The following is a 26336-nucleotide window of genomic DNA, read 5'->3' on the forward strand; positions in this document are numbered from 1 at the left end:
TACTCGTGTTAGACCCACACCACTACTCATGTTAGACCCACACCACTACTCATGTTAGACCCACAGTACTACTCGTGTTAGACCCACACCACTACTCGTGTTAGACCCACACCACTACTCATGTTAGACCCACACCACTACTCATGTTAGACCCACACCACTACTCGTGTTAGACCCACACCACTACTTGTGTTAGACCCACACCACTACTCATGTTAGACCCACACCACTACTCGTGTTAGACCCACACCACTACTCGTGTTAGACCCACACCACTACTCGTGTTAGACCCACACCACTACTCATGTTAGACCCACACCACTACTCATGTTAGACCCACACCACTAATCATGTTAGACCCACACCACTACTCGTGTTAGACCCACACCACTACTCATGTTAGACCCACACCACTACTCATGTTAGACCCACACCACTACTCGTGTTAGACCCACACCACTACTTGTGTTAGACCCACACCACTACTTGTGTTAGACCCACACCACTACTCATGTTAGACCCACAGTACCACTAATCATGTTAGACCCACAGTACCACTACTCGTGTTAGACCCACACCACTACTCATGTTAGACCCACACCACTACTCATGTTAGACCCACACCACTACTCATGTTAGACCCACACCACTACTCGTGTTAGACCCACACCACTACTCATGTTAGACCCACACCACTACTCATGTTAGACCCACACCACTACTCATGTTAGACCCACAGTACCACTACTCGTGTTAGACCCACACCACTACTTGTGTTAGACCCACACCACTACTCATGTTAGACCCACACCACTACTCATGTTAGACCCACACCACTACTTGTGTTAGACCCACACCACTACTCATGTTAGACCCACACCACTACTCGTGTTAGACCCACACCACTACTCATGTTAGACCCACACCACTACTCATGTTAGACCCACACCACTACTTGTGTTAGACCCACACCACTACTCATGTTAGACCCACACCACTACTCATGTTAGACCCACACCACTACTCATGTTAGACCCACACCACTACTCATGTTAGACCCACACCACTACTTGTGTTAGACCCACACCACTACTCATGTTAGACCCACACCACTACTCGTGTTAGACCCACACCACTACTCATGTTAGACCCACACCACTACTCGTGTTAGACCCACACCACTACTCGTGTTAGACCCACACCACTACTCGTGTTAGACCCACACCACTACTCGTGTTAGACCCACACCACTACTCATGTTAGACCCACACCACTACTCATGTTAGACCCACACCACTACTCATGTTAGACCCACACCACTACTCATGTTAGACCCACACCACTACTCATGTTAGACCCACACCACTACTCATGTTAGACCCACACCACTACTCGTGTTAGACCCACACCACTACTCGTGTTAGACCCACACCACTACTCATGTTAGACCCACACCACTACTCATGTTAGACCCACACCACTACTCATGTTAGACCCACACCACTACTCATGTTAGACCCACAGTACCACTACTTGTGTTAGACCCACACCACTACTCATGTTAGACCCACACCACTACTCATGTTAGACCCACACCACTACTCATGTTAGACCCACACCACTACTCATGTTAGACCCACACCACTACTCATGTTAGACCCACACCACTACTCGTGTTAGACCCACACCACTACTTGTGTTAGACCCACAGTACCACTACTTGTGTTAGACCCACACCACTACTCATGTTAGACCCACACCACTACTCGTGTTAGACCCACACCACTACTCATGTTAGACCCACACCACTACTCATGTTAGACCCACACCACTACTTGTGTTAGACCCACACCACTACTTGTGTTAGACCCACACCACTACTCATGTTAGACCCACAGTACCACTACTTGTGTTAGACCCACACCACTACTCATGTTAGACCCACACCACTACTCATGTTAGACCCACACCACTACTCATGTTAGACCCACACCACTACTCATGTTAGACCCACACCACTACTCATGTTAGACCCACACCACTACTCATGTTAGACCCACACCACTACTCATGTTAGACCCACACCACTACTTGTGTTAGACCCACACCACTACTTGTGTTAGACCCACACCACTACTCATGTTAGACCCACACCACTACTCATGTTAGACCCACACCACTACTCATGTTAGACCCACACCACTACTCGTGTTAGACCCACACCACTACTCATGTTAGACCCACACCACTACTCATGTTAGACCCACACCACTACTCATGTTAGACCCACAGTACCACTACTCATGTTAGACCCACAGTACCACTACTCATGTTAGACCCACACCACTACTCATGTTAGACCCACACCACTACTCATGTTAGACCCACACCACTACTCATGTTAGACCCACACCACTACTCATGTTAGACCCACACCACTACTCATGTTAGACCCACACCACTACTCATGTTAGACCCACACCACCACTACTCATGTTAGACCCACACCACTACTTGTGTTAGACCCACACCACTACTCATGTTAGACCCACACCACTACTCATGTTAGACCCACACCACTACTCGTGTTAGACCCACACCACTACTCATGTTAGACCCACACCACTACTCGTGTTAGACCCACACCACTACTCATGTTAGACCCACACCACTACTTGTGTTAGACCCACACCACTACTTGTGTTAGACCCACAGTACTACTCATGTTAGACCCACACCACTACTCGTGTTAGACCCACACCACTACTCATGTTAGACCCACACCACTACTCGTGTTAGACCCACACCACTACTCGTGTTAGACCCACACCACTACTTGTGTTAGACCCACACCACTACTTGTGTTAGACCCACACCACTACTCATGTTAGACCCACACCACTACTCGTGTTAGACCCACACCACTACTCGTGTTAGACCCACACCACTACTCGTGTTAGACCCACACCACTACTCGTGTTAGACCCACACCACTACTCGTGTTAGACCCACACCACTACTCGTGTTAGACCCACACCACTACTCATGTTAGACCCACACCACTACTCATGTTAGACCCACACCACTACTCGTGTTAGACCCACACCACTACTCGTGTTAGACCCACACCACTACTCATGTTAGACCCACACCACTACTTGTGTTAGACCCACACCACTACTTGTGTTAGACCCACACCACTACTCGTGTTAGACCCACACCACTACTCGTGTTAGACCCACACCACTACTCATGTTAGACCCACACCACTACTTGTGTTAGACCCACACCACTACTCATGTTAGACCCACACCACTACTCATGTTAGACCCACACCACTACTCATGTTAGACCCACAGTACCACTACTCATGGTAGACCCACAGTACCACTACTCATGGTAGACCCACACCACTACTCATGTTAGACCCACACCACTACTCATGTTAGACCCACACCACTACTCATGTTAGACCCACACCACTACTTGTGTTAGACCCACACCACTAATCATGTTAGACCCACACCACTAATCATGTTAGACCCACACCACTACTCATGTTAGACCCACACCACTACTTGTGTTAGACCCACACCACTACTCATGGTAGACCCACACCACTACTCATGTTAGACCCACACCACTACTCATGTTAGACCCACACCACTAATCATGTTAGACCCACACCACTAATCATGTTAGACCCACACCACTACTCATGTTAGACCCACACCACTAATCATGTTAGACCCACACCACTAATCATGTTAGACCCACACCACTACTTGTGTTAGACCCACACCACTACTCATGTTAGACCCACACCACTACTCATGTTAGACCCACACCACTACTCATGTTAGACCCACACCACTACTTGTGTTAGACCCACACCACTACTCGTGTTAGACCCACACCACTACTCATGTTAGACCCACACCACTACTCATGTTAGACCCACACCACTACTCATGTTAGACCCACACCACTACTCATGTTAGACCCACACCACTACTCATGTTAGACCCACACCACTACTCATGTTAGACCCACACCACTACTCATGTTAGACCCACACCACTACTTGTGTTAGACCCACACCACTACTCGTGTTAGACCCACACCACTACTCGTGTTAGACCCACACCACTACTCATGTTAGACCCACACCACTACTCATGTTAGACCCACACCACTACTTGTGTTAGACCCACACCACTACTTGTGTTAGACCCACACCACTACTCATGTTAGACCCACAGTACCACTACTTGTGTTAGACCCACACCACTACTCATGTTAGACCCACACCACTACTCATGTTAGACCCACACCACTACTCATGTTAGACCCACACCACTACTCGTGTTAGACCCACAGTACCACTACTCATGTTAGACCCACACCACTACTCGTGTTAGACCCACAGTACCACTACTCATGTTAGACCCACACCACTACTCATGTTAGACCCACACCACTACTCATGTTAGACCCACAGTACCACTACTCATGGTAGACCCACACCACTACTCATGTTAGACCCACACCACTACTCATGTTAGACCCACACCACTACTCGTGTTAGACCCACAGTACCACTACTCATGTTAGACCCACACCACTACTCATGTTAGACCCACACCACTACTCATGTTAGACCCACAGTACCACTACTCATGGTAGACCCACAGTACCACTACTCATGGTAGACCCACACCACTACTCATGTTAGACCCACACCACTACTCATGTTAGACCCACACCACTACTTGTGTTAGACCCACACCACTAATCATGTTAGACCCACACCACTACTCATGTTAGACCCACACCACTACTTGTGTTAGACCCACACCACTACTCATGGTAGACCCACACCACTACTCATGTTAGACCCACACCACTACTCATGTTAGACCCACACCACTAATCATGTTAGACCCACACCACTAATCATGTTAGACCCACACCACTACTCATGTTAGACCCACACCACTAATCATGTTAGACCCACACCACTAATCATGTTAGACCCACACCACTACTTGTGTTAGACCCACACCACTACTCATGTTAGACCCACACCACTACTCATGTTAGACCCACACCACTACTCATGTTAGACCCACACCACTACTTGTGTTAGACCCACACCACTACTCGTGTTAGACCCACACCACTACTCATGTTAGACCCACACCACTACTCATGTTAGACCCACACCACTACTCATGTTAGACCCACACCACTACTCATGTTAGACCCACACCACTACTCATGTTAGACCCACACCACTACTCATGTTAGACCCACACCACTACTCATGTTAGACCCACACCACTACTCATGTTAGACCCACACCACTACTTGTGTTAGACCCACACCACTACTCGTGTTAGACCCACACCACTACTCGTGTTAGACCCACACCACTACTCGTGTTAGACCCACACCACTACTCATGTTAGACCCACACCACTACTCATGTTAGACCCACACCACTACTCATGTTAGACCCACACCACTACTCATGTTAGACCCACACCACTACTCATGTTAGACCCACACCACTACTTGTGTTAGACCCACACCACTACTTGTGTTAGACCCACACCACTACTCATGTTAGACCCACAGTACCACTACTTGTGTTAGACCCACACCACTACTCATGTTAGACCCACACCACTACTCATGTTAGACCCACACCACTACTCATGTTAGACCCACACCACTACTCGTGTTAGACCCACACCACTACTCGTGTTAGACCCACACCACTACTTGTGTTAGACCCACACCACTACTTGTGTTAGACCCACACCACTACTCATGTTAGACCCACAGTACCACTACTTGTGTTAGACCCACACCACTAATCATGTTAGACCCACACCACTACTCATGTTAGACCCACACCACTACTCATGTTAGACCCACACCACTACTCATGTTAGACCCACACCACTACTCATGTTAGACCCACACCACTACTCATGTTAGACCCACACCACTACTTGTGTTAGACCCACACCACTACTTGTGTTAGACCCACACCACTACTCATGTTAGACCCACAGTACCACTACTTGTGTTAGACCCACACCACTACTCATGTTAGACCCACACCACTACTCATGTTAGACCCACACCACTACTCATGTTAGACCCACACCACTACTCGTGTTAGACCCACACCACTACTCGTGTTAGACCCACACCACTACTTGTGTTAGACCCACACCACTACTTGTGTTAGACCCACACCACTACTCATGTTAGACCCACAGTACCACTACTTGTGTTAGACCCACACCACTAATCATGTTAGACCCACACCACTACTCATGTTAGACCCACACCACTACTCATGTTAGACCCACACCACTACTCATGTTAGACCCACACCACTACTCATGTTAGACCCACACCACTACTCATGTTAGACCCACACCACTACTCATGTTAGACCCACACCACTACTCATGTTAGACCCACAGTACCACTACTTGTGTTAGACCCACACCACTACTCATGTTAGACCCACACCACTACTTGTGTTAGACCCACACCACTACTCATGGTAGACCCACGCCACTAATCATGTTAGACCCACACCACTACTTGTGTTAGACCCACACCACTACTCATGTTAGACCCACACCACTACTCATGGTAGACCCACGCCACTAATCATGTTAGACCCACACCACTACTTGTGTTAGACCCACACCACTACTCATGTTAGACCCACACCACTACTCATGTTAGACCCACAGTACCACTACTTGTGTTAGACCCACACCACTACTCATGGTAGACCCACGCCACTAATCATGTTAGACCCACACCACTACTTGTGTTAGACCCACACCACTACTCATGGTAGACCCACGCCACTAATCATGCCCAAGTGGTGCAATATCTTTATTTAAAGTACATTTTTACAAGGAACTTGTCCTCTGCATTTAACCCATCTTAACTAGTTAGGAGCCGTGGGCAGCCACAGTCCAACTCCAGTTCTTTTTTCTTCTTCTTTTTTTCCCTCCTTTTTCCGTTTTTTCTCCCCTCCAATTCCCAATCGCCTATTGCTTAATAACAGCGCAGCAGTGCTGCTTTTGCTTCCGCGTTTTCCCTGATTGGCTGTGCCATGCCCCGCGGCAGGCGCGGCAACCGCAGAGCGGAGCGGCAGAGCGAGCGGAGCGGCAGAGCTTGCGGAATTATCTAACCGCCCCAGTAATCCGCCATGATTTTCATTCGGCGCTTCAGCTCACCTGGCAGAGCAGCGGTCCTGCGGTCCGTTGTTGACGAGTTCGAATCCCATCAAATTTTTTTTTTAACGTGATTTTTTTTTTAACGTGTATTCTTTCGCCGGTTAAGGTTAGGCATGGTTAAGGTTAAGGTTAAGGTTAGGCATTGTTTCGGAGTTGGTTAAGGTTAGAACGGTTAAGTTTAGGCGCTGTTAAGGAGCTGGTTAAGGTTAGAGTTTGTCTTAGAGAATGGCAATATTCTTTCTATGGTTAAGGTTAGGCATGGTTAAGGTTAAGGTTAAGGTTAGGCATTGTTTCGGAGTTGGTTAAGGTTAGAACAGTTAAGTTTAGGCGCTGTTAAGGAGCTGGTTAAGGTTAGAGTTTGTCTTAGAGACAGCCTATTTCCGCACTGCCGCTCTCCCGCGTTGCCGCGGTCACATGGTCAAATTGTCACATTCTTGCACTGCTGCGCTGTTAAAAAGCAACACGCTTCCCAATCCCCTTCCTGGTCGTTGCGCACGTCAGTCTGGGAGGGCGGAGACTATCACAACTCCAGTTCTAATGCCAGGGCCTTCAGTCAAGTGCAATGGGAAGAGTGTATACCTAGCATGCGTTGTCTTTTTGTGGTAATAGTGTAACTTTTAAATGATCACTTAAAAAAACATGGACGATGCCTGGACCATGAATGAATGAATGAAAACTTTATTTAACCGATTGCAGAATGGGTACAATACAGTACGGCTCAATACACACAATTGTTAAGGGGATGCAGACCAGAGAAAGACGTTTGTCTTGTTTACATCAGGGTCCCCCCATTTTCAATTCATAGTGACATTTATGACATACACAACATACATGACATTTATGGCATAGATTGATGAATACCCCACATCCATTACCTGAAAGGTGTCTTTGCGTACAACGCAGGCATGCCCCTGGGCAAAGGAGATGGCAAACAGACAGCCATCTCTCCCTGTGTGGACCATCCGAATGTCCTCGGGTCCCTCAAAGGGAAGCGGACACGCCTCTCTGGGGATTCCATCCTCAAAATATACTAACTGCCGTTCATGGGTCACTGCAACCACAGTGGATTTCGACAACGTGCCTCTCTCTGCCCACTCGACCGACATCACCAGGATGCAGCGTGTAATGGAACTATACGCATGAGGTAAAACCAAGGTGCCGTCAAACATTTGCCCATCCTCTAGAAAATACCCAGGGGTCTGGCCTCCTCCTCCTCCTAATATGCTGTGGGTCTGATCTTTGGAGCCTCCTTTCGGGGAGCTTTTCTGTCCCAGAACGAATGACTTTCCTCTGCTCAGGGGAAGTTCTCCGATAAGGCTCGGGGAGAATTGGGTGGGTATTTGTTTCACGTCACCCGCCTGCAGGGATGATGTGTAAAACACAGCACCGGCATGTGTCCATAGGAGCGCGGGACCCTGTAGTATGGAAATGTCCTCCCTAATCCGATACGGGAGTTTAAAGTCCATGTGAGGCTCCAGTGTGTTTGAGCTGCTCAGAGTGACAAGGCTGTAGCTGAAGCTCTCCCCTCTCTCGCTGTGCACCAGTAAAACACACGGCACAGTGACTCCCTTTTGAACGTTTAGGACACATTCACATTTTACTATGCACACATCCGACGACGAACCTCCTCGGCCGACGACAGACACTCCGTCGTTTGCCTTCAGGAAGACATTGGTGTCTGGTTGAAACGAGAGGCTGGAGCACGTCACCTCGGAGGCCTTTCTTCCACTACCCCTCTTTGCAGAGGCACCTTTGCACTGAAACACAACGATTCTTCCACAGAGGGAAAGACAGTGGGGCTTTTGTTCATCATCTGCCGGGTGCATCCTCTCCATTGTTTAGGAAAAACAGAATGTTCTGCACACATGTCATCTAGGAGGAACCCACCCACACTCTTGTCCTATAGGGGTGTCAGGCAGTAACCTACAGTAAGAAGGGCACTTCAAAGGATGGTGATGAATAAGCTAGTAACCAAGTGTGCTTTCTATACGGTTCAAAACACTAATGTCTCCTGTCCAGTCGCTTCCATGTCAACAGGGCATAATTGTCCAGTCATATATTCGCAGGGGAGGCTATTGACTGGAATTTAGCACAAATAAGTTCGGGAGCCGTCTCTCACGTGACACGTGTCGCTTGTCAGGTGTTATTGTTTACAAGCAACAAGGAGGAGAGCTGGCGGTGTTAACTTTAAGTTGGCTAGTAAATGGTAGACTTGCTTGTGTGACACAACATTGCACTGATAACGGTAACGCTAAATGATAACGTTAGCTAACAACAGATATACATACAAATTAGGACTGTGATCGAACGCGACATTTTAAACTGCCCCAGAACATGCTCTGCTGCAAGCAGTCAACACATATTGCCTGGAAAGTGGACCCACTTGACCACAGATCATCGTAATAATAATAACAACCATAAAAAAGAAAGCCCAAGTCAAAGTTCCTAAAGTGAGTGAGATACTCATCTGTCTCCCTGTCTGCTCCATCTAGCGCGCGAAGAAGAAGAAGACACGAATGTGTCCTATCTATGATGTCACTTCCGGTTGCATTGTGGGTTTGGTAAATAGAACAACAACGCTAGTTAGCCCAAACGTATCCAAAGTACATACAGTAAGTAACTCATTATTAATAACTTCATCTTACTTCGCCTCGGCTAAAAGTCCCGCTGTCGACACGAGATTTGTCTATACAAAGTCATTTGAAGCAATCAATCAAATCGCGCGAGAGGTGTGGCTGTACGGAGCCAAAATGGAGGCGCCCAGGGAGCCCAGTTTCACAGTTCGCAGTGGAGCCTAAATGGAGACGCCGGGAGCCCAGTTTCACAGTTCGCAGTGATTCACCGTTAGCCAGCCAGGCAGCCGGATAGAGGAGCTAACTTTGAGCCAGTCAACAACAAGAACCCACCACAAGTGTGTGAGCCAAGAGACACACTTGAACATGGCCGAAGTTGACCAGCACGAATCAGAGCAGGTAACCAAAAGAAGAAGACGAGAACATTCGTCGCCGTGTTTCATAGCTTGTTATTATTATCCATAGCTGCTTGGCGTCACGTTAGCTATAACCGTATTCACGTATTTCTTCTTTCATTTGTACAGGAGTTGCTCGAGAAAAAGATCGAGGAGACGAGACAGAGGTTCCTGGTTGAGTACTTCCAAGGTATTGTTGTTGTGAGGAATACGCTTGTGACAGTGGCTGTCAACATACCGATAACCACTTGCCATGCTATTAATTATTGTGGTGATTTGTGCTAACTAACTGTCAACAAGTTCACTTATTGTTATTCCAGTGACGAGATTTGACAGTTCAGCCTCAGGAATGCAGCTGATCCTATGCTGAGGAAATATCCATATCTGCTTATTTTTAAAGCAAACTTACAAAAAAAATTCTCATATCCAAGTAGTAGATAGATAAATAGATACATGTAGGTATGCATTTGGTTATGTGGGTGGGTAGGTTTGTAGGCAGGTGGGTGGTTGGTTATGTATTATTATGTACGCAGTATACAGTATATGCATGCATGTATGTTTATATTAAAGGGGAACTATTTTACTATTTCTTTCACTATTTGGGCACTTTTACACAATTCATGTGAGTCTATGGAACACCTCTGTAATTTTTTTTTAATTCATTGTTTTGTATTTCTAATCGAGTCCTCAAAAACAAGCATTTTTCTACCTCAAGATCTTAAGCCGTTTTGAGCCTGGGCACCTAAACCACGGTGGGGCCTGATGATTATTGTTGTGAAGGGCCAGATTAAACCGAATATATATATTTATTTATATATATATATTTAATTGTATTTGTATATTCTCTAATATTCCCTGATATCCCTTGTATATTCCTTGTACAATATGCATTGAATATCCATTCTAGCCTACTGAACATCCCATAATAGTCTCCATTCTACTATTGGTCGAGACCTTGGTGCCAGGCTGCCATACCCCTCAGACCCAGTTCAAACGTACCGCTCCACATGTACGAACAAGTCCTAGTTCCGCGTAGGAATCTGGCTACCGCACCACTAATGGGACTATTTGTTCATAGTGCGTATATATACTGCGCTACTAAAGTAGGACTTTCTTTTCAGTCCAGTTTCTTACCCTCCAATAGAGTCACAGACGTAAAGCCTCCCCGCGACGCCACGTGTGGGAGTAAGGCCAAGTTCGCCTACCATCGGTATTGAGACATCGTGTATATTAATATTTGAATAGTCATATTTGGCACTATATCGTCGAGTTGGACGTAGTCTATTAAGCTAATAATAGTCTGTTAATATATAGTGCTTCGTGCGGTGAGAATACTACCGTAGTCAGTACCCCATCGTTTCGGGCAGAGAACTGGCTGCTTACCCAGGGTGGTTGACCCCATGTGAAGCTGCACCCGAGGAGCCCCAGAGCCGACGAGCGAGTGGACCTGTATACCGGATTATTCTACAGACGACAGCCCGCCTTCCCAGGCACGGATTATGCTTTGTATACTTTGATTATTCCATGGATAAAGACCCCCGACACTGCCGTGTGTTGGAACCCCCCCCCCTGGAGAGGACGCAAGGTGAGGAGACGCTCTGCAAGACGAGGTCGCTTCACGTCTCTCCCCCGTGGACCGGAGAGAGCCGGCCCACAAAGAGTCCACCTGCTTTCATCTGTGGTCCAAGGATCGCCGGCGCATTGAACGGCACTACAGTGGGTTCACCTGGGATACCCTTGGCCGGACGAGGCAGCCGGATTCTACCCCCCCCCCCCCCCCCCCCTCCTACTCCTGTCGGCTTACAAGCGACCGGATTAACCCCCCCTTAGTGTATCTAGTATATAATCATTAAAGTATCATTGCTGTTATTCCTTAACTATTCCAGGTCGTATATTTACCACCTGCGCCATCAGAGATTGGACATTCTCTATTGATATACCGACGAATACTCTTTGCCATAAAAGTGCATACTATTTCAATTCATAAATGTAATTAAGTGATTAAGTGCTTGCTCTACACACCATTGCTGTGTAATAATAAACGCATACTTCGACTTCGTACATTTGTGTTGGATCCGTTTCATCTACGTGAGAGTGTTTATGATAATATATTTATGCCGTGTACTGGGTGGCCGAATATTAAGTACAAAGGTAGTGGTAGTAAGTATCATATCTAGTAATACAGTCAGGGAATTGTACCCCTCAGTTACAATTATCATGCAGCGGAGTCTCTCTGACATCACAGATCAGCACATTTTCAGATGACTCAGTTCCGTGAGGGTTAATATTGTGAGAGGAGAATTGGAAGAATTGATTGATTGATTGATTGAAAACTTTATTAACAGATTGCAGAATGGGTACAATACAGTACAGCTCAATACACACAATTGTTAAGGGGATGCAGACCAGAGAAAGACTTTCGTCTTGTTTACACCAGGGTCCCCCATTTTCAATTCATCAGGACATATATGACATACATGACATACAGATAGTCAGTACTGCTACATCTATACATTTATGACATACCAGATTTGCAAATACAGTACTGTTTGTGATACAGAAGGAGTCAAGAAAAGGGAGTATATACATTTGACGTAGAAACTGTACATTGGAGGAGGTTGGGTGGGGGGGGTTGGGTACACTGGGATATTGACAACCATACTGGGTAATTTACATTGGAGGTGGGTGGGGGGGGGGGGGGGGGGGGCACATTGTATAAACAAGCAAAACTGTACATTGAGGGGGGGGGGGGACTCTGTACAAACAAACAAAATTGTACATTGGACTATTGACAAGACCATACTAGGTAAATGACTGTACATTGGAGGGGGTTGGGTTAGGATATTTACAGGGGCCAGTGTTGCATTGCAGTCTCCCGTAGGTGTCTCTTGAGAGAGGTTTTGAAAGTGGGTAGTGATCCACATTCCTTTACAGCTTTGGGTAGGGCGTTCCACATTGATGTGGCATAATTGCGAAACGTGTTTAGTCCCTTATTTGAGCCGAATCTGGGTTTAACATTATTTGTGGAGCTCCCTCTGGTGTTGTGATCGTGGTATTCACTGACCTTTGGGAAGTATTTTGCCATGTACATGGGTACCTTGGTCGTGTAGTGTATCTTGTAGACCAGGCCCATTGCAAGTTGCTGTACTCTGTCATCTACTCTAAGCCATCCTAGGTTGTCAAAGTGGGCAGGGGTGAGGTGGGTTCTAGGAGTAAGGTCAAGCAGTAGTCTGACCAGTTTGTTTTGAGATGTTTGTAATTTTGTTTTTAGCGCCTTTGAGGTGCTTTGGTACCATGAGGTGCAAGCATAGTCGTAGTACCCCTGAATGAGTGCTCCTGCCAGAGTCTTCAGGGTATTCTTGTTTACCAGAGAGGAGATCCGGTACAAGAATCGAGTTCGTTGGTTGACTTTTTTTATTACATTGGATGCCATTTTGTCACAGGAGAGATTAGCCTCTAGGATGGAACCCAGGTAGGTAATTTCATCTTTCCTTGTGACAATATTGTCACCCACTGTAACTGAGAAGCCGTCGGTCTTGCTGAGTTTGTTATTTGAACCGAAGAGAATGGACTCTGTTTTGCCCATGTGTAATGATAGTTTGTTATCAGCGAGCCATATGCAGATTCTGCCTAGTTCAGAGCTGAGGGTTTTTTCAACCTGTAACTTGTTCTTGTCAGAGACCAGCAGGGCTGAGTCGTCCGCAAACAGGAACAAGTTGCAGTCACAAGCTGACGACATGTCATTTGCATAAATTAGGAACAGTAGCGGTCCTAGTATGCTTCCTTGTGGAACACCACAGCTCACTGTGAGAGGGGGGGATAGGGTACCGTTTACCTCCACCATCTGTTCCCTGCCCTCAAGGTAGGATTGCATCCAGCTCACTGATAGACTATCAAAACCAATTGCTTTTAGCTTGTCAATCAGAATGGAGTGATTGACCGTGTCAAAGGCCTTTTGTAGGTCCAGCATGACCATGCCGCAGTATTTGCCTGCGTCCACCTCTTGTTTGATGTGGTCATTCAAATAGAGAAGGCATGTGTCAGTGGAGTGGGATGTTCTGAAGCCAGATTGGAATTCGTAGATTAGATTTTTTTCCGCTAGGTACTTTTCGACCTGTTCGTAGACTATTTTTTCCATGACTTTCGAGATGGAGGTGAGAATAGAAACAGGGCGGTAGTTGCCTGGGTCTAATTTGCTGCCCTTTTTGTGCAGAGGGGTCACCCTCACAATTTTGAAGTCCTTGGGGACGTGTCCCTGTTTTATGGAGAGGTTTATTATGTGTGTGATGATTGGGGTGATGGCGGCTGCTGAGTCTCTGAGGAATTTGGAGGGGATGTTGTCATGGCCAGTGGCCTTGTTAGGTTGGAGGGCGCTCAGTTTATTGCGCCAATATGAGAATTAGAGACATAGATCTCATATTAATATAAGTCCACATAGCTATGAAACAATGCTAAACACTGAAAAAGGCCATTTATAAGAGTTCCCCTTTAACGCATATCTTTTGAATGTATTACTGGTATTTTTAAAATAATATATATTTTTGTATGTTTGATTTGACAAAACAGGGGAAGTTCTCGATAAGTCTCTAGGCCAGGGGTGGCCAACCTTTTTTGAACCAAGATCTACTTTTTTATTTACCACCTAGCCCGAGAGCTACCAGCCAAAATTGTATATTGTAAGCAGTCATTTGAGGCTTTATAAAAGCAGCATAATGAACACAAATCTGTCAGTGCCGAGTCCGACCTCATCTTAAATAACAAACAGCATTGCTTGTTGTAGTTAACAAGGAGAGGAAGAGTTGATTTAGCAAAAAAAAAAAAAAAAAAAAATTAAATAATCAAATTTTATTAATCAAGATCTACTTGAAATCAGCCCGCGATCTACCTGTCGATCGCGATCGACTGGTTGGGCACCACTGCTCTAGGCTTATGGTTATGTTTTTTTTAAATGATTATTTTTACTTTTGTTTAACTCTTTGTGTTAATAAATAAATACAAAATACAAACAGATCACACAGGTAGTTCTTCTGCTAGCTTATATATACCCTATACCCTACCTCTTTGAATTTGAACTCTGCGAACAGGTGGTTGAATGACCCTTACAATATTTACAATGTTGAATGTGAATGTAATTTAAAGGTGCTGTAAGTGGCATTTCTTTGTTAAAATAAGTGTTAAATAGCTCTACATTCCAACAGCCACCACTGATATAGAGTGTTTCTGTTTGGTTAGTAACATGGGTCTCCCCTCAGCTCTGTAGTAAACAGAAATACATTTGCTGGTATCCCGTTCCCACTTTAGGAGAGAACCCTAGATATTATTTACTTTATCTTAAATACATTTATTATTTACTTATAAATCTTGCCACGGCAAATTTGCTGGCAAATTTTACTTGTTTTAACTAATATTTGTTTTTATTTCTTACTTTTGTCAGACCATTATTGCAGTGTGGAGTTCTCTCTCCTGATTGTATTAAGTGGGAACGGGATACCCAGACATTTCTTTTCTACTTACTGCAGAGCAGAGGGACTGGGAGACCCACGTTACTGACCAAACACTCTATATCAGTGATGGCTGAATATAGAGCTATTATTTTAACACATGGACTACAAAAAAAATACCACTTACAGCACCTTTAATACTTTTCTATATGTTGTGGTTTTTCTTACACTTGTATGATGCATTTATTATGTAGATTATTTTTGTTGTCTCCCTCTCTTGAACAGCGATCAGCTGCAGAATGAATTGCCCACGGGGCACAATAAAGACCCACTGAACTGAAATTAAGTTCATGAATAGATGTAGGCTATTTGTTAAATGTTTTAGTCAAGTAGGGTCTGTTGAAAAAAGGTCAGGAGTATTTGACAAAGTAGGATTACAAAGGAGAAAATGTCACACACTGCTCCCAACACTCATAATATTTGTATTTAGGAACACAGTGTTTTTAACACTAGGTCTTAATCAGGTTAGTAGTTTTAACCTGATGATGGCATTGAAATGTTGTGTCTAAATGGGAGTATAATAGGAGTACAATTTCTGTGGTCCTATGACTACAGCGCCTCTAAAAACATTACGTCTGCTCATCTCTGTACAGAAAGTTATGTGTGAAAAATTATTATTTTATAATTTCTTAATTTAAACGTTCATATTGGTTCTGGTGGTAATGACCAAAGAATAACCTCTCAATATCAACGGAATTTGGAAGAAGTTCTTGAGCTTTAGTTACCTGGCTAACTGAGTAATTCTGCGTCCTGAAATTAATGCTTGGAAGTATACCCAATATGAATGTATACCGTCAAGGATCCATGCAAAGGTATGGATGTTGACTATACTGTTGTCCATGATATATTACATATTGCAGAAAATATATACATACTGTATATTTTGATGTTAATAAAAAAACTTGACCTTAACACATTGGTTGCCAGCCGGATATCACGATTTATCGCTTGGATGCCACCACGTTAATCTATGGGAGAACGAGCACATTTGCGAACGCATAAACTATATCTTAAATTATGGCTATGTGTCTAATACACCCGTCGCTTATCAATGACTTGCTTGCAGTCAACATGTACGAAACGGATTGTTTTTGCATCAGTACATTTCCGTTTTATACCGTTTTGAATACGAGTATAGTTTCGGAGAGTTCTAGTAATTTCAGAGAAATTCTGCGAAAATAGCCATTTACTGGAATACACAAAACAACGTTGTCATTTTCCGGGTGATTTATGAATAGTTTTCAAATAAACGCAAGATTATCGAGAGTATTTGTGTTCTTATGCACAATACAAAAGTGGACTGAAAAATCATTTATTCGTGCCCCGCTCAGCGCCTAAAGCCACACACACACACACGTTGTGAAATCTGGGAAAAACAACTCTGATTAACCCAAAACTGGTAACATAGATTCCTTACCTCAGATCAGATATTCTGCAAAAATATGAATCTAATTCCTGATCGCCATTCCAAATATTGATCGCGTTTATTGATCCAACGTTGTAGTCCGAAACGCATAATCGAAAGCTGCTCCGAGCCTCGGCAGGGAATCTGGTAACAGACACTGCTTGCCAGAGATGGGAAAACCCCGGACCAGACTTTTTTTCTGATGCACTTTTTCACTCAATCCAATCCAATGATGTGCATTACCATCCGGGATACGATAGGGGGCAGTATTTGCCCTTTTTGAGCTCAGAGCCATTTCCAATGATAATGTCAGGCTGGACGGATGAAAAATTTATGGATATCGCTAATAAAAGAAATAACGATTAAATAACGAGAAATCTCGTTATTGGCAACCAACGCATGGCGGCCAATAACGAGATCTTTCGTTGTTGGCACCCAATGTGTTAAACAGTAGAAAATAGACAATTTGGAATGAAATGCACCATGACTATTAGTGCTGTCAATCGATTAAAATATTTAATCGCGATTAATCGCATGATTGTCCATAGTTAACTCGCGATTAATCGCATTCTTTAAAAAAAAAAAGTATCTACCTTAAACAGATATTTTTCAAGTTCCAAGTTTTCCAAGTTTTAATACTCTTATCAACATGAGTCAACAAATGCTTGCTTTATGCAGCCATTTAACACAAAAGGATGACCCTCATGCATTGCAAATTTGCATCAAATTCAAAACGGTGATGCACAAAATAACTTAAAAGAAAATAATAATTTAAAACAATGAATAAAGTGTGCATGAATTAATACGGGAAAGAAAACGTTAGGCACTTGTTACATTCACCCACACAAGGGCTGAGTAATCACACCCCCCCCTCTCTCTCACACACACACTCTCCCAGCTCTCTTTCTCTCTTGCCCCTTCCTCATCTCTCTCACCCCCCTCTCTCTCTATATATATATCTCACACACACACACACACACTTCAGAAACATAGTAGAAACATAGTATCAATGAGAGCATCAATAATACATCTGAGTGAAGTCTAGTAAAAAAGTTAAATAAATATATTAAAAAAAAAAAGTTAATCGTGAGTTAAAAAAAATAGTGGCGTTAATATAATCGAGCGATAACACGTTAATACCGCGTTAACTTTCACAGCTTTAATTACAATATAAAGACATAGAAACATGTCGCATCACATTGTAATTTGTACTGAAAAATGAACAGTCAAATACTGTTATATCGTCAAACCAAATTTTTTTTTATATTGCGGTATGGTATTATAGGCATATCGCCCAGCCATACCTGAAAAACTTCTTTTAAGTTGAGGCCTTGGAATGTTTGTGTTGTTCTTTCTTCTAACATGGCTGCCTGTAACCATTGGTAACCACTTGTGAAATAAAATGTCTAATATCAGTGGTAGAGTAGGTAAAACACTGGAAAAGCATGATATCGCTGTTCCACTGACTTCTTTACAAGATCCAATAATAAGACACCAAATTATTAGTACATTTGTTGATATATTTCTCATATCAACACATAGCGACCATTGTTCCTTCCAACATGGTGGACAAATGAGCATTCTAAACATTCTGTGAAAGGCCTCTTATCATATCCTGTCTCATCTCACAGAATCATCTGACAAATATGACTCCAGAGACATTGACCGACTACAGAAGGATGATGCTCTGGTGAAGAGCTACCTGAGATGGAGACATCAGGTCGTCGAGGAAGCCGTGAAAATGATTGATGACAGTTTTCAGTGGAGAAAAGAATTCTGTTTGAATGGTAAGCTAATTTCTTTGTCTGCTGCTGCGCTTAAAGGTATCCAATGGAGGGTTTGACCACTAGTTGCTGACATTGGCACTATATCACACATTAGGAGAAAGGTGGTCCTCGGAAATTATGTATCGCGTGTTCCTCCAGCATGTGCAAGAGGACGCACTTGCGGGAGCGTCTTCCTTGTCACGCAGGCCGATGAGGTTGAGGGCTTGTGTCTGTTCATCTTGACAGTTGAAATGAGCCAGATGCAAGTGAGGATCTATTTATATCATCTGTATTACCTGCGATAGCACCTGTATAAACAAAGAGACTATCCCAGACTTTTGTTTTGGGTCACTTACTTTGTGTGTAAGCTTTTGAAACTCGCTTTGAACTTGGTAGGAACAAAGCATTCCCCCCCCCCCCCCCCCACACTTTTTCTCCTCCTTTTTTCAATTTTTCTCCCATCCCAATTTAGCCGTGCCAATTCTCCCCTCCCCTGTCTTGATCGTTGCTCGCATGTGCCCCCCACTGGCCGGTTGTAGGGAGGATAGAAGCCCATCACATGTCCCCTCCGATACATGTGGAGGCAGCCAGTCACATCTTTTCACCTGCCAGCGCGGACTCTCAATGGCGAGGACTCGGAGTAACGTGTAGGAAGCTCACACTGCCCCCGCCATTTTCCTGTCTTTTGCTGTGCAGGCGCCCCAACCGACCTGTAGGAGTTGCTGTTCACAACGACCAGACTACCACCCATCGACTTCCCTCCTGCTAACTCTGCCAATTGAGTCAGTATGACGGCCGGCCCAAGCCGGAGGCAACGCTGACAGCCGGATTCGATACCGGTGTCTCTTGCGTTGGTGACGAGCGCAATGTCCGCTGCGCCACCCAGCCGCCCTTGGAACAAAGCATTTCTGTTCTGAACTCTCTCTCACACACACACACACACACACACACACACACACACACACACACACACACACACCATGACATCCATAAAACACTCAAATAATTTTAGATCTAGTTATTTATTGAATTTGCCTACAGAAGAGCATTTGTCCCTGGAAGGATAAGTGCTGAAATAGACACACACGAAGTACATGAAAAAATGCCGCCATCTTGGTAGAAAAAAAGAACTTAAAGGGATCTGACCACCTAGGAATGAGAGAAATCTAAAATCAAACTGCAAAGGCTGTGTATTCAAAACATTTGTTTATAATGGGGGTCAATGGGACATTTTTGTACACAAAGAAAGATTGCTCTAAAAGTTGTACACAGTGAATTAAAGACTTTAGAAGGGGAAAAAAACTCTGAAAAATAATAATTCATCGCAAAACAAACACCCTGAGTAAAATGCATGCCATATGCATCAACACAGCCAAAGTTATCCACAAAGAAAAACTCCAAATGTACAAAAATTTACATGGGGAGAAAGAAGAATCATTGCTAACCAAAAGGGGGAAAACATGAAAATCACTGACTGGTTCCAGTGCTTTTTGGAATGGACTGAAATGATTCCCAGTTTGTAACAAATTATATGGGCTTCTTAAAATGGGTGAAGTACCTCTTTAAATCAGGTTCAGACATTGTGCATTGTGTGTCTGTAGGCCCAGCGAACAGAGCAGCGGTTGTCTTTGTGCTGCTCGGATACATTTTAGGTCTGGACCCAGAAAGAGGCCCTGTTGTGTGCTGAGCACCAGTATCTCCATCCATTCAGCCGTGAAACGGTCCTCTCTGTCAGTGTTTTCTCAAGGATTGATTGTAAAATTGCCATGTTTTACTCAAAACAATTACTGTGCTTTTAAGCCAGAAGATTCAGTTTGTCAAATATTTGTTTACCTGAAATTAGATTTATAGATGTAATCAGTGTCCAATTGTCTGTTCAAATTAGGGGTGGGAATCACCATAGGCCTCACGATACGATACTATCACGATACTTGAGTCACGATACGATAGTATTGCGATACTAAATATATTGCGATATGCTGAGTATTGCAATATTAATATTGCGATATATTGCGATTTATTACCTTTTTTCAACTGCAATGTAAAACGTTGTCAACATGTTTTATCTAATAAAATAAAGTTCAGTCTGTTCATCTCACTTCAATCATTTTTATTGCAGAACGTGGTCTTTTCTCAAGTAGACAGACCTGACAAACTGAACTGTTTGTATTACAGTCATATTCCAACTTAACTGAATGCACACGTGTATACTGTACTATTACAGGTATTGAAATGAACAATGCAACTTCCTTATACAAAAAAATATATACAAAAAAAAATGTTTTATTTTTTTTAATAAATAATTAAATATCGATACTTGGGCGTCCCTGTATCGATACAGTATCGCCACGCAAATTATCGTGATACTACTACGTATCGATATTTTCCCCCACCCCTAGTTCAAATGCATTATCACTGGATGGCCAAATTGGTCACCAGTTATTATGTTGTTTAAAGGGTAAGGTCAGAATTGTGTAAACCTAGCCCCATTTCCTACTTACCAGTGATGTTGATCGATAGAATCCTTTTTCAGCCTGCAGCTCTGGCTAGTTTGCCACAAAACAAATGCAAAGTCAATAGGGCCACACTCTAGTTTGTACAACCACTGAAACCTACTTTTTGGTGTAATAAGTATTGAGTTGAGTGAGGTGCGTGTGCTCTATGGCTACAGCAGGCCTCAGGGATGGAATCTGTTTTTCTACTGTTTTATTTTTCTTCCAGGAGGTAAATTGTTTGGGAACACACAGACTACATTCCATCCATTTTTATGGATATTATTTCTCTGTATTTCCTGCTTGTATTGTTTAGTCCTCCTGATCCCGTCCCGAGGTATTCTTAGCTGATGATTACTTAGTACTAGCGTGAATTAACCGTATCAAGGTTTCAATTTGTTTGTGTGTTTATTCGATCCTGTTTCTATTTTCAGACCTCACTGAGAGCAGCATTCCCAGATGGATGTTCGAGACTGGAGCGGTCTATCTCCATGGCTATGACAAAGAGGGCAACAAGCTGTGTATGTTCATGTTTTACATTTAGTCATTTAGCTGACACTTTTATCCAAAGCGACTTACAAGTTCTAGTTCATGTTTTCTTACTGTCCTACCAGTGTGTTTTGTAGTGATAGACCAGGCACACATCTGGCATATTAGAATAATTGGCATCGGCCGATAACCGCACCCACTGGCTGATTTAACAAAAACTTTAGCGCACCCCTTCGTGTCAACTGACCCCAAGTGTCAATCGATTCCAAAAATTTATTTTGTTAGATACATTTGTTGATTTAAAATACTAAGTAGATTGCAAAGTGCATCTACCAAAGAAAATAAGACATTGTTCTCATGTTCTGTGTCCCATTGTTTTCATATTAAATAGTAGGGATGCCCCGATAAAGTTTTTTTGCCACGATACCCATCACCGATCGTCTATGAGCCATATCAGCCGATACCGATCGTTTTTGGTTTTATAAAAAAAAAATATAATGTAATTTAATTTGTATTTTTTATAAAAATATATATATTATATAATCATACTTGTAGTTGTATTATCTGCGAGACATCGCCACCACGCAACAAGTCAAAATGCTTGCTATCTGCAAACAGCTCCACTGTGTGTATACTCGAGTAGCCTCCAGCTGCAGCCAGGATTCTCCGGCGCTGCAGCTGGACCCTATTGGTATACTCTGCTTTGGTCAAATCACATTCAGCATGCCCTCAGCTAGCCCCTTTTGTGACTGCGATGCAAGCCAGGGGCTCGAATATGCATTGAATCAATGTTATAAGACATTGATATCAGGTGCTATCTGTAGCTACTGCTAGCCGGCTAGATGACGTTAAGACAACGCCTCAGTGAACTATTTAGTTTGTTGGGACATTTCATATAAACAGTGAGCTAACGTGAGCTAACGTTGGCTACCGAGCTAACGGAGGTATCATGCACTCGACTATTGCTGGAGCATTTGTTGATATCAGTAGCTAGCCGGCTAGATACCGTTAGACAATGCCTCATGTATTAAACTAAAAGTGAATAGTTGACTGGGTCATTTTGTTTAAACGGTAACGTTAGCTAGGTAGCTAACGTTAGCTCACAGAGGTCCCATGCACTAGACCAGGGGTTCCCAAACTTTTCAGGCCGGGACCCAGAAAATAAGGCGTCAGAGAGCCGCGGCCCAATGCACATCGTCAGGCTTATTTTTTTTTATTTTTTTTGCCAGGCGACCGATTTTTTAAGCCAAATATCACTTCAATCCTATTAAGTTAGTTCAAGTTAGTTATTCATTTATATGTGCTATTTATGAGAGGGCTAACTTGTTGCAAAATAATAATGATAATAATAATAGCCTCATTAAAATACTATTGTTGCTTCGGTTGTTTTCAGCGTTTTATGTGCATAATCTGTTATTTAGTTTGAAATGTTCGTTGAAATAAGTAGATTTTTCGTTTTTGTTTATTTATTAAGTTAATATAAAACCATATACCGGTAGTCACATTTTAGAATACAATAGAATAGAATTTTAGAATACAACTAGAAACACTGTCCTGGCCTGCTTCTAAGTTCAGTGGCCTGACGACAATTTTTTTTTTTTTTTTTTTAAATCATCTCGCGGCCCTCCCGTGGCTGCTCGCGGCCCACCTTTGGGTCGCGACCCCGACTTTGGGAACCACTGCACTAGACTAGAGCAGACTATTGCCGGAGCCTCTGTTGACACGGGTCTGGGAGGGGCAGGAGGAGGAGGGGGAGGGGCAGTGCGCTGCAGCTCTGTGTGCCTGAGAGGGAAGTCAGCGAGTGAGAACTCCGCTAAGAATTGGATCATGTTTTTCGATCGGTTTTCACGATCGGCGAAAATAAAGCATTATCGGAATTCACCGATCTCATATTTATACTGAATATCGGCCGATACCGATCGCTGATCAATCGGGGCATCCCTATTAAATAGATTTTATTATATCTGCCATCGGGCCATTCCTGCTCTGTAACTATTATATCGACATCAGCCATTGAACAATCAGTCGACCACTAATATTTTTTAGCCTAGGTTTATTTATTTATTAGTATATTTGTCAAGGAAAATTAAGAGAAAAGAAAACATTGTAACAAGTTACCATTGTAAGCAAGATACAGATATGCATATAGGATTTCTAGCCACGGCTAATTTGCAACCCCTGTCTCTGGTTTGGCTTCCCTACTTAAAAGTGGTCATTACATACACAGTATCATCATTACCAAAAGTACATTAGTTAAAATGAGCACATTATAAATGGTGACATTCTTTATCATGATCATACAATAATTACATCACATTGCAGTCATTTTACATGTGTTGCATATGTGTGTGATGTGACGATTCATCGATTTGCATCGGTGCGCCGGCATACACGTTCACGATGCGAGTGCACCGGTGGAATAAGTGCGCATCGGCAAAATGTCAGGCTGAACTCGCGATGCATCTTGTCATCATCCACTTGTCAGCAGTGCACTGTGACTGCACACACACACAGCAGATACTATTGCTTCGCTACTACATAAGGCGAGAGCCGTGTCACAGTTATCAACAAACAGTGGAAGTCGAGGAGACATGAATAGAATTGATCAACATGCTAACGCTAGTAGCCTCTGGCTAACGCCAGTTAGCCATTCAGCTAACGCTAAACTAGTGTCTAACTAACTAACTAACTAACGTGACTCTGCAACACCAGTACCATTAGTGAGGAGGGGGGGGGGTATATTGAAGACGCTTGACAACAGGGGTTCAAAGATAACTTCACATTTATTGGTTATTCGTTTCTTAATTATATCCTTCATGCATCCATCCAGCCTGGCTCCGTGTTGTTGACATAATGCGGCTACGGTCGGAAAGTATAGACGCATCCTAGTGACCTAGTCTAGTGTGTGACATCATCAACTGTCGACGGCAATTCAGACGGGGAGGGTCTCTCTCTCTCTCTCTCGTGTTTTTAGCTAAAGTGGATAGAAAAGACAGTTTATGCAAAAGTCTTCTTAGGCACCCAAGAGTTTTTATATAAATTGTCTTACATTAGATTCTTTTATTTTTAATAATAATATAAGCTGCATATAAGGAATACAACCAAATCCTCTGTCATACCATAAAATTGTATCATTATTTTGCATCGTGTTGAATCGCATCGTATCGCCCCGAATCGCATTATGTTGAATCAAATCGTATCGAATCGTATCGTATCGTATCGTATCTCAACAGGGGGTGAATCGTATCGCATCGCATCGCCCGGTGCTTCAAATGTATCGTTAATGTATCGTATCGTTGGCACCGTATCGAGATGCGCATTGCATCGGCCTCAGTGAGGAGATGCACATACTGTCTGTGTTTCACGGCAATATAGTGTATGTGCATAATGTTTATAGGTGTTTGCATGCATGCACATGCTGTAGTCTTATGTAGTAGTATGTATTGTGTGTCTGTTCCTCTATCTGTATGTACATGTCTCTATGTGTATGAATGAGTGCACAAGATGATCAGTCATCGGTGATCACAGGTGGTTGGGGAACCTTTTTATTTTGTTTCATGACCATCCCTGTTTTGATACCAGTTTTGGTTGTAGTCTCGTCTTTTAGGAAACTATTATTAGACACTTGGACACAGGGTTCTGACCTAAAGCTCAGTAGCCATGTACACTGGCTTAAGTGAGTGTACGTTCTCTTCTGAGTCGGAAACGGGTTTAGAAAAGTGTTTTGGGGGGGAACTTTTGTAAATTAAGCGGATTTCTTTTTCTTCCATTTTTCATTTCCTTTAGCAGTGGTGATAGTGTCCCCCGCTGTGGAATCTTATGAATCTACATACCCCCCCCCCCCCCCCCCCCGTGAACCTAACTTAAATCTGTCTCTTGGCCATGAACGCTTTATTTTAATCATTGCTGAGTTTTAATTCAATCATTAATGTTCAACTCTTTTGTATTTTCCTTCTCAGTTTGGTTCAAAGTGAAGCTACACGTCAAAGACACAAAAACCGTTGTGGACAAGAAGAAGTATGTTGCTTTCTGGCTTGAGCGCTACGCCAGGAGAGAACCTGGGATGCCTCTCACTGTGGTGTTCGACATGGAGGGCTCTGGAATCAGCAACATTGTAAGTCCATTAGAAACTCTCAAATCTCTTGTGTGTTCCACAAGTTAAACTTTTAATTACCCTCTTTTTGGTAATTTATTTTGTTGAATTATCCTTTGATGTGCACACGTTAATATTAAAATTTTAATTGCATGCCTGTATTTCAAGTTAGTATCCATAGAACCTCCACAGAGAAACAAGTGTTTTCTCCGTTATTGCACACCACCCCTATTGGAACACGCTTGCCTTCCCCTCCATCCTTTGCTACGAGTGTCATTGAAGCCCTGGTGAGAATCCTAACATTCCTCGCCGCTTGAGGCCGTGCTCTTGGAGGGATTGATGCTC

General features: G+C 43.6%; 2 protein-coding genes across 3 annotated transcripts in view; one reads left to right on the plus strand and one right to left on the minus strand.

Moving 5' to 3' along the window:
- The window catches only part of fancb (FA complementation group B), a gene marked incomplete at its 5' end in the record, with an annotated part of 72706 nt that extends 63594 nt beyond the window's left edge, over window positions 1-9112 (minus strand). Inside the window, one exon of the mRNA XM_084311323.1 lies at window positions 8153-9112. Coding sequence (XP_084167449.1) covers window positions 8153-9112 — 960 coding nt within the window. The remainder of the gene's footprint in view (window positions 1-8152) is intronic.
- A 1006-nt stretch (window positions 9113-10118) lies between these two features.
- The window catches only part of mospd2 (motile sperm domain containing 2), a 98613-nt gene continuing 82395 nt past the window's right edge, over window positions 10119-26336 (plus strand). For both annotated transcript variants that reach the window (XM_084310834.1, XM_084310835.1), the window contains exons 1-5: window positions 10119-10249; window positions 10375-10435; window positions 18783-18938; window positions 21844-21930; window positions 25858-26012. In XM_084310834.1, the coding sequence (XP_084166960.1) occupies window positions 10217-10249; window positions 10375-10435; window positions 18783-18938; window positions 21844-21930; window positions 25858-26012 (492 nt within the window). In that variant the 5' untranslated portion in view covers window positions 10119-10216. The remainder of the gene's footprint in view (window positions 10250-10374; window positions 10436-18782; window positions 18939-21843; window positions 21931-25857; window positions 26013-26336) is intronic.

The sequence above is a fragment of the Notolepis coatsorum genome (genome assembly GCF_963971535.1).
Source record: "Notolepis coatsorum genome assembly, chromosome: 3".
Lineage (NCBI taxonomy): Eukaryota > Metazoa > Chordata > Actinopteri > Aulopiformes > Paralepididae > Notolepis > Notolepis coatsorum.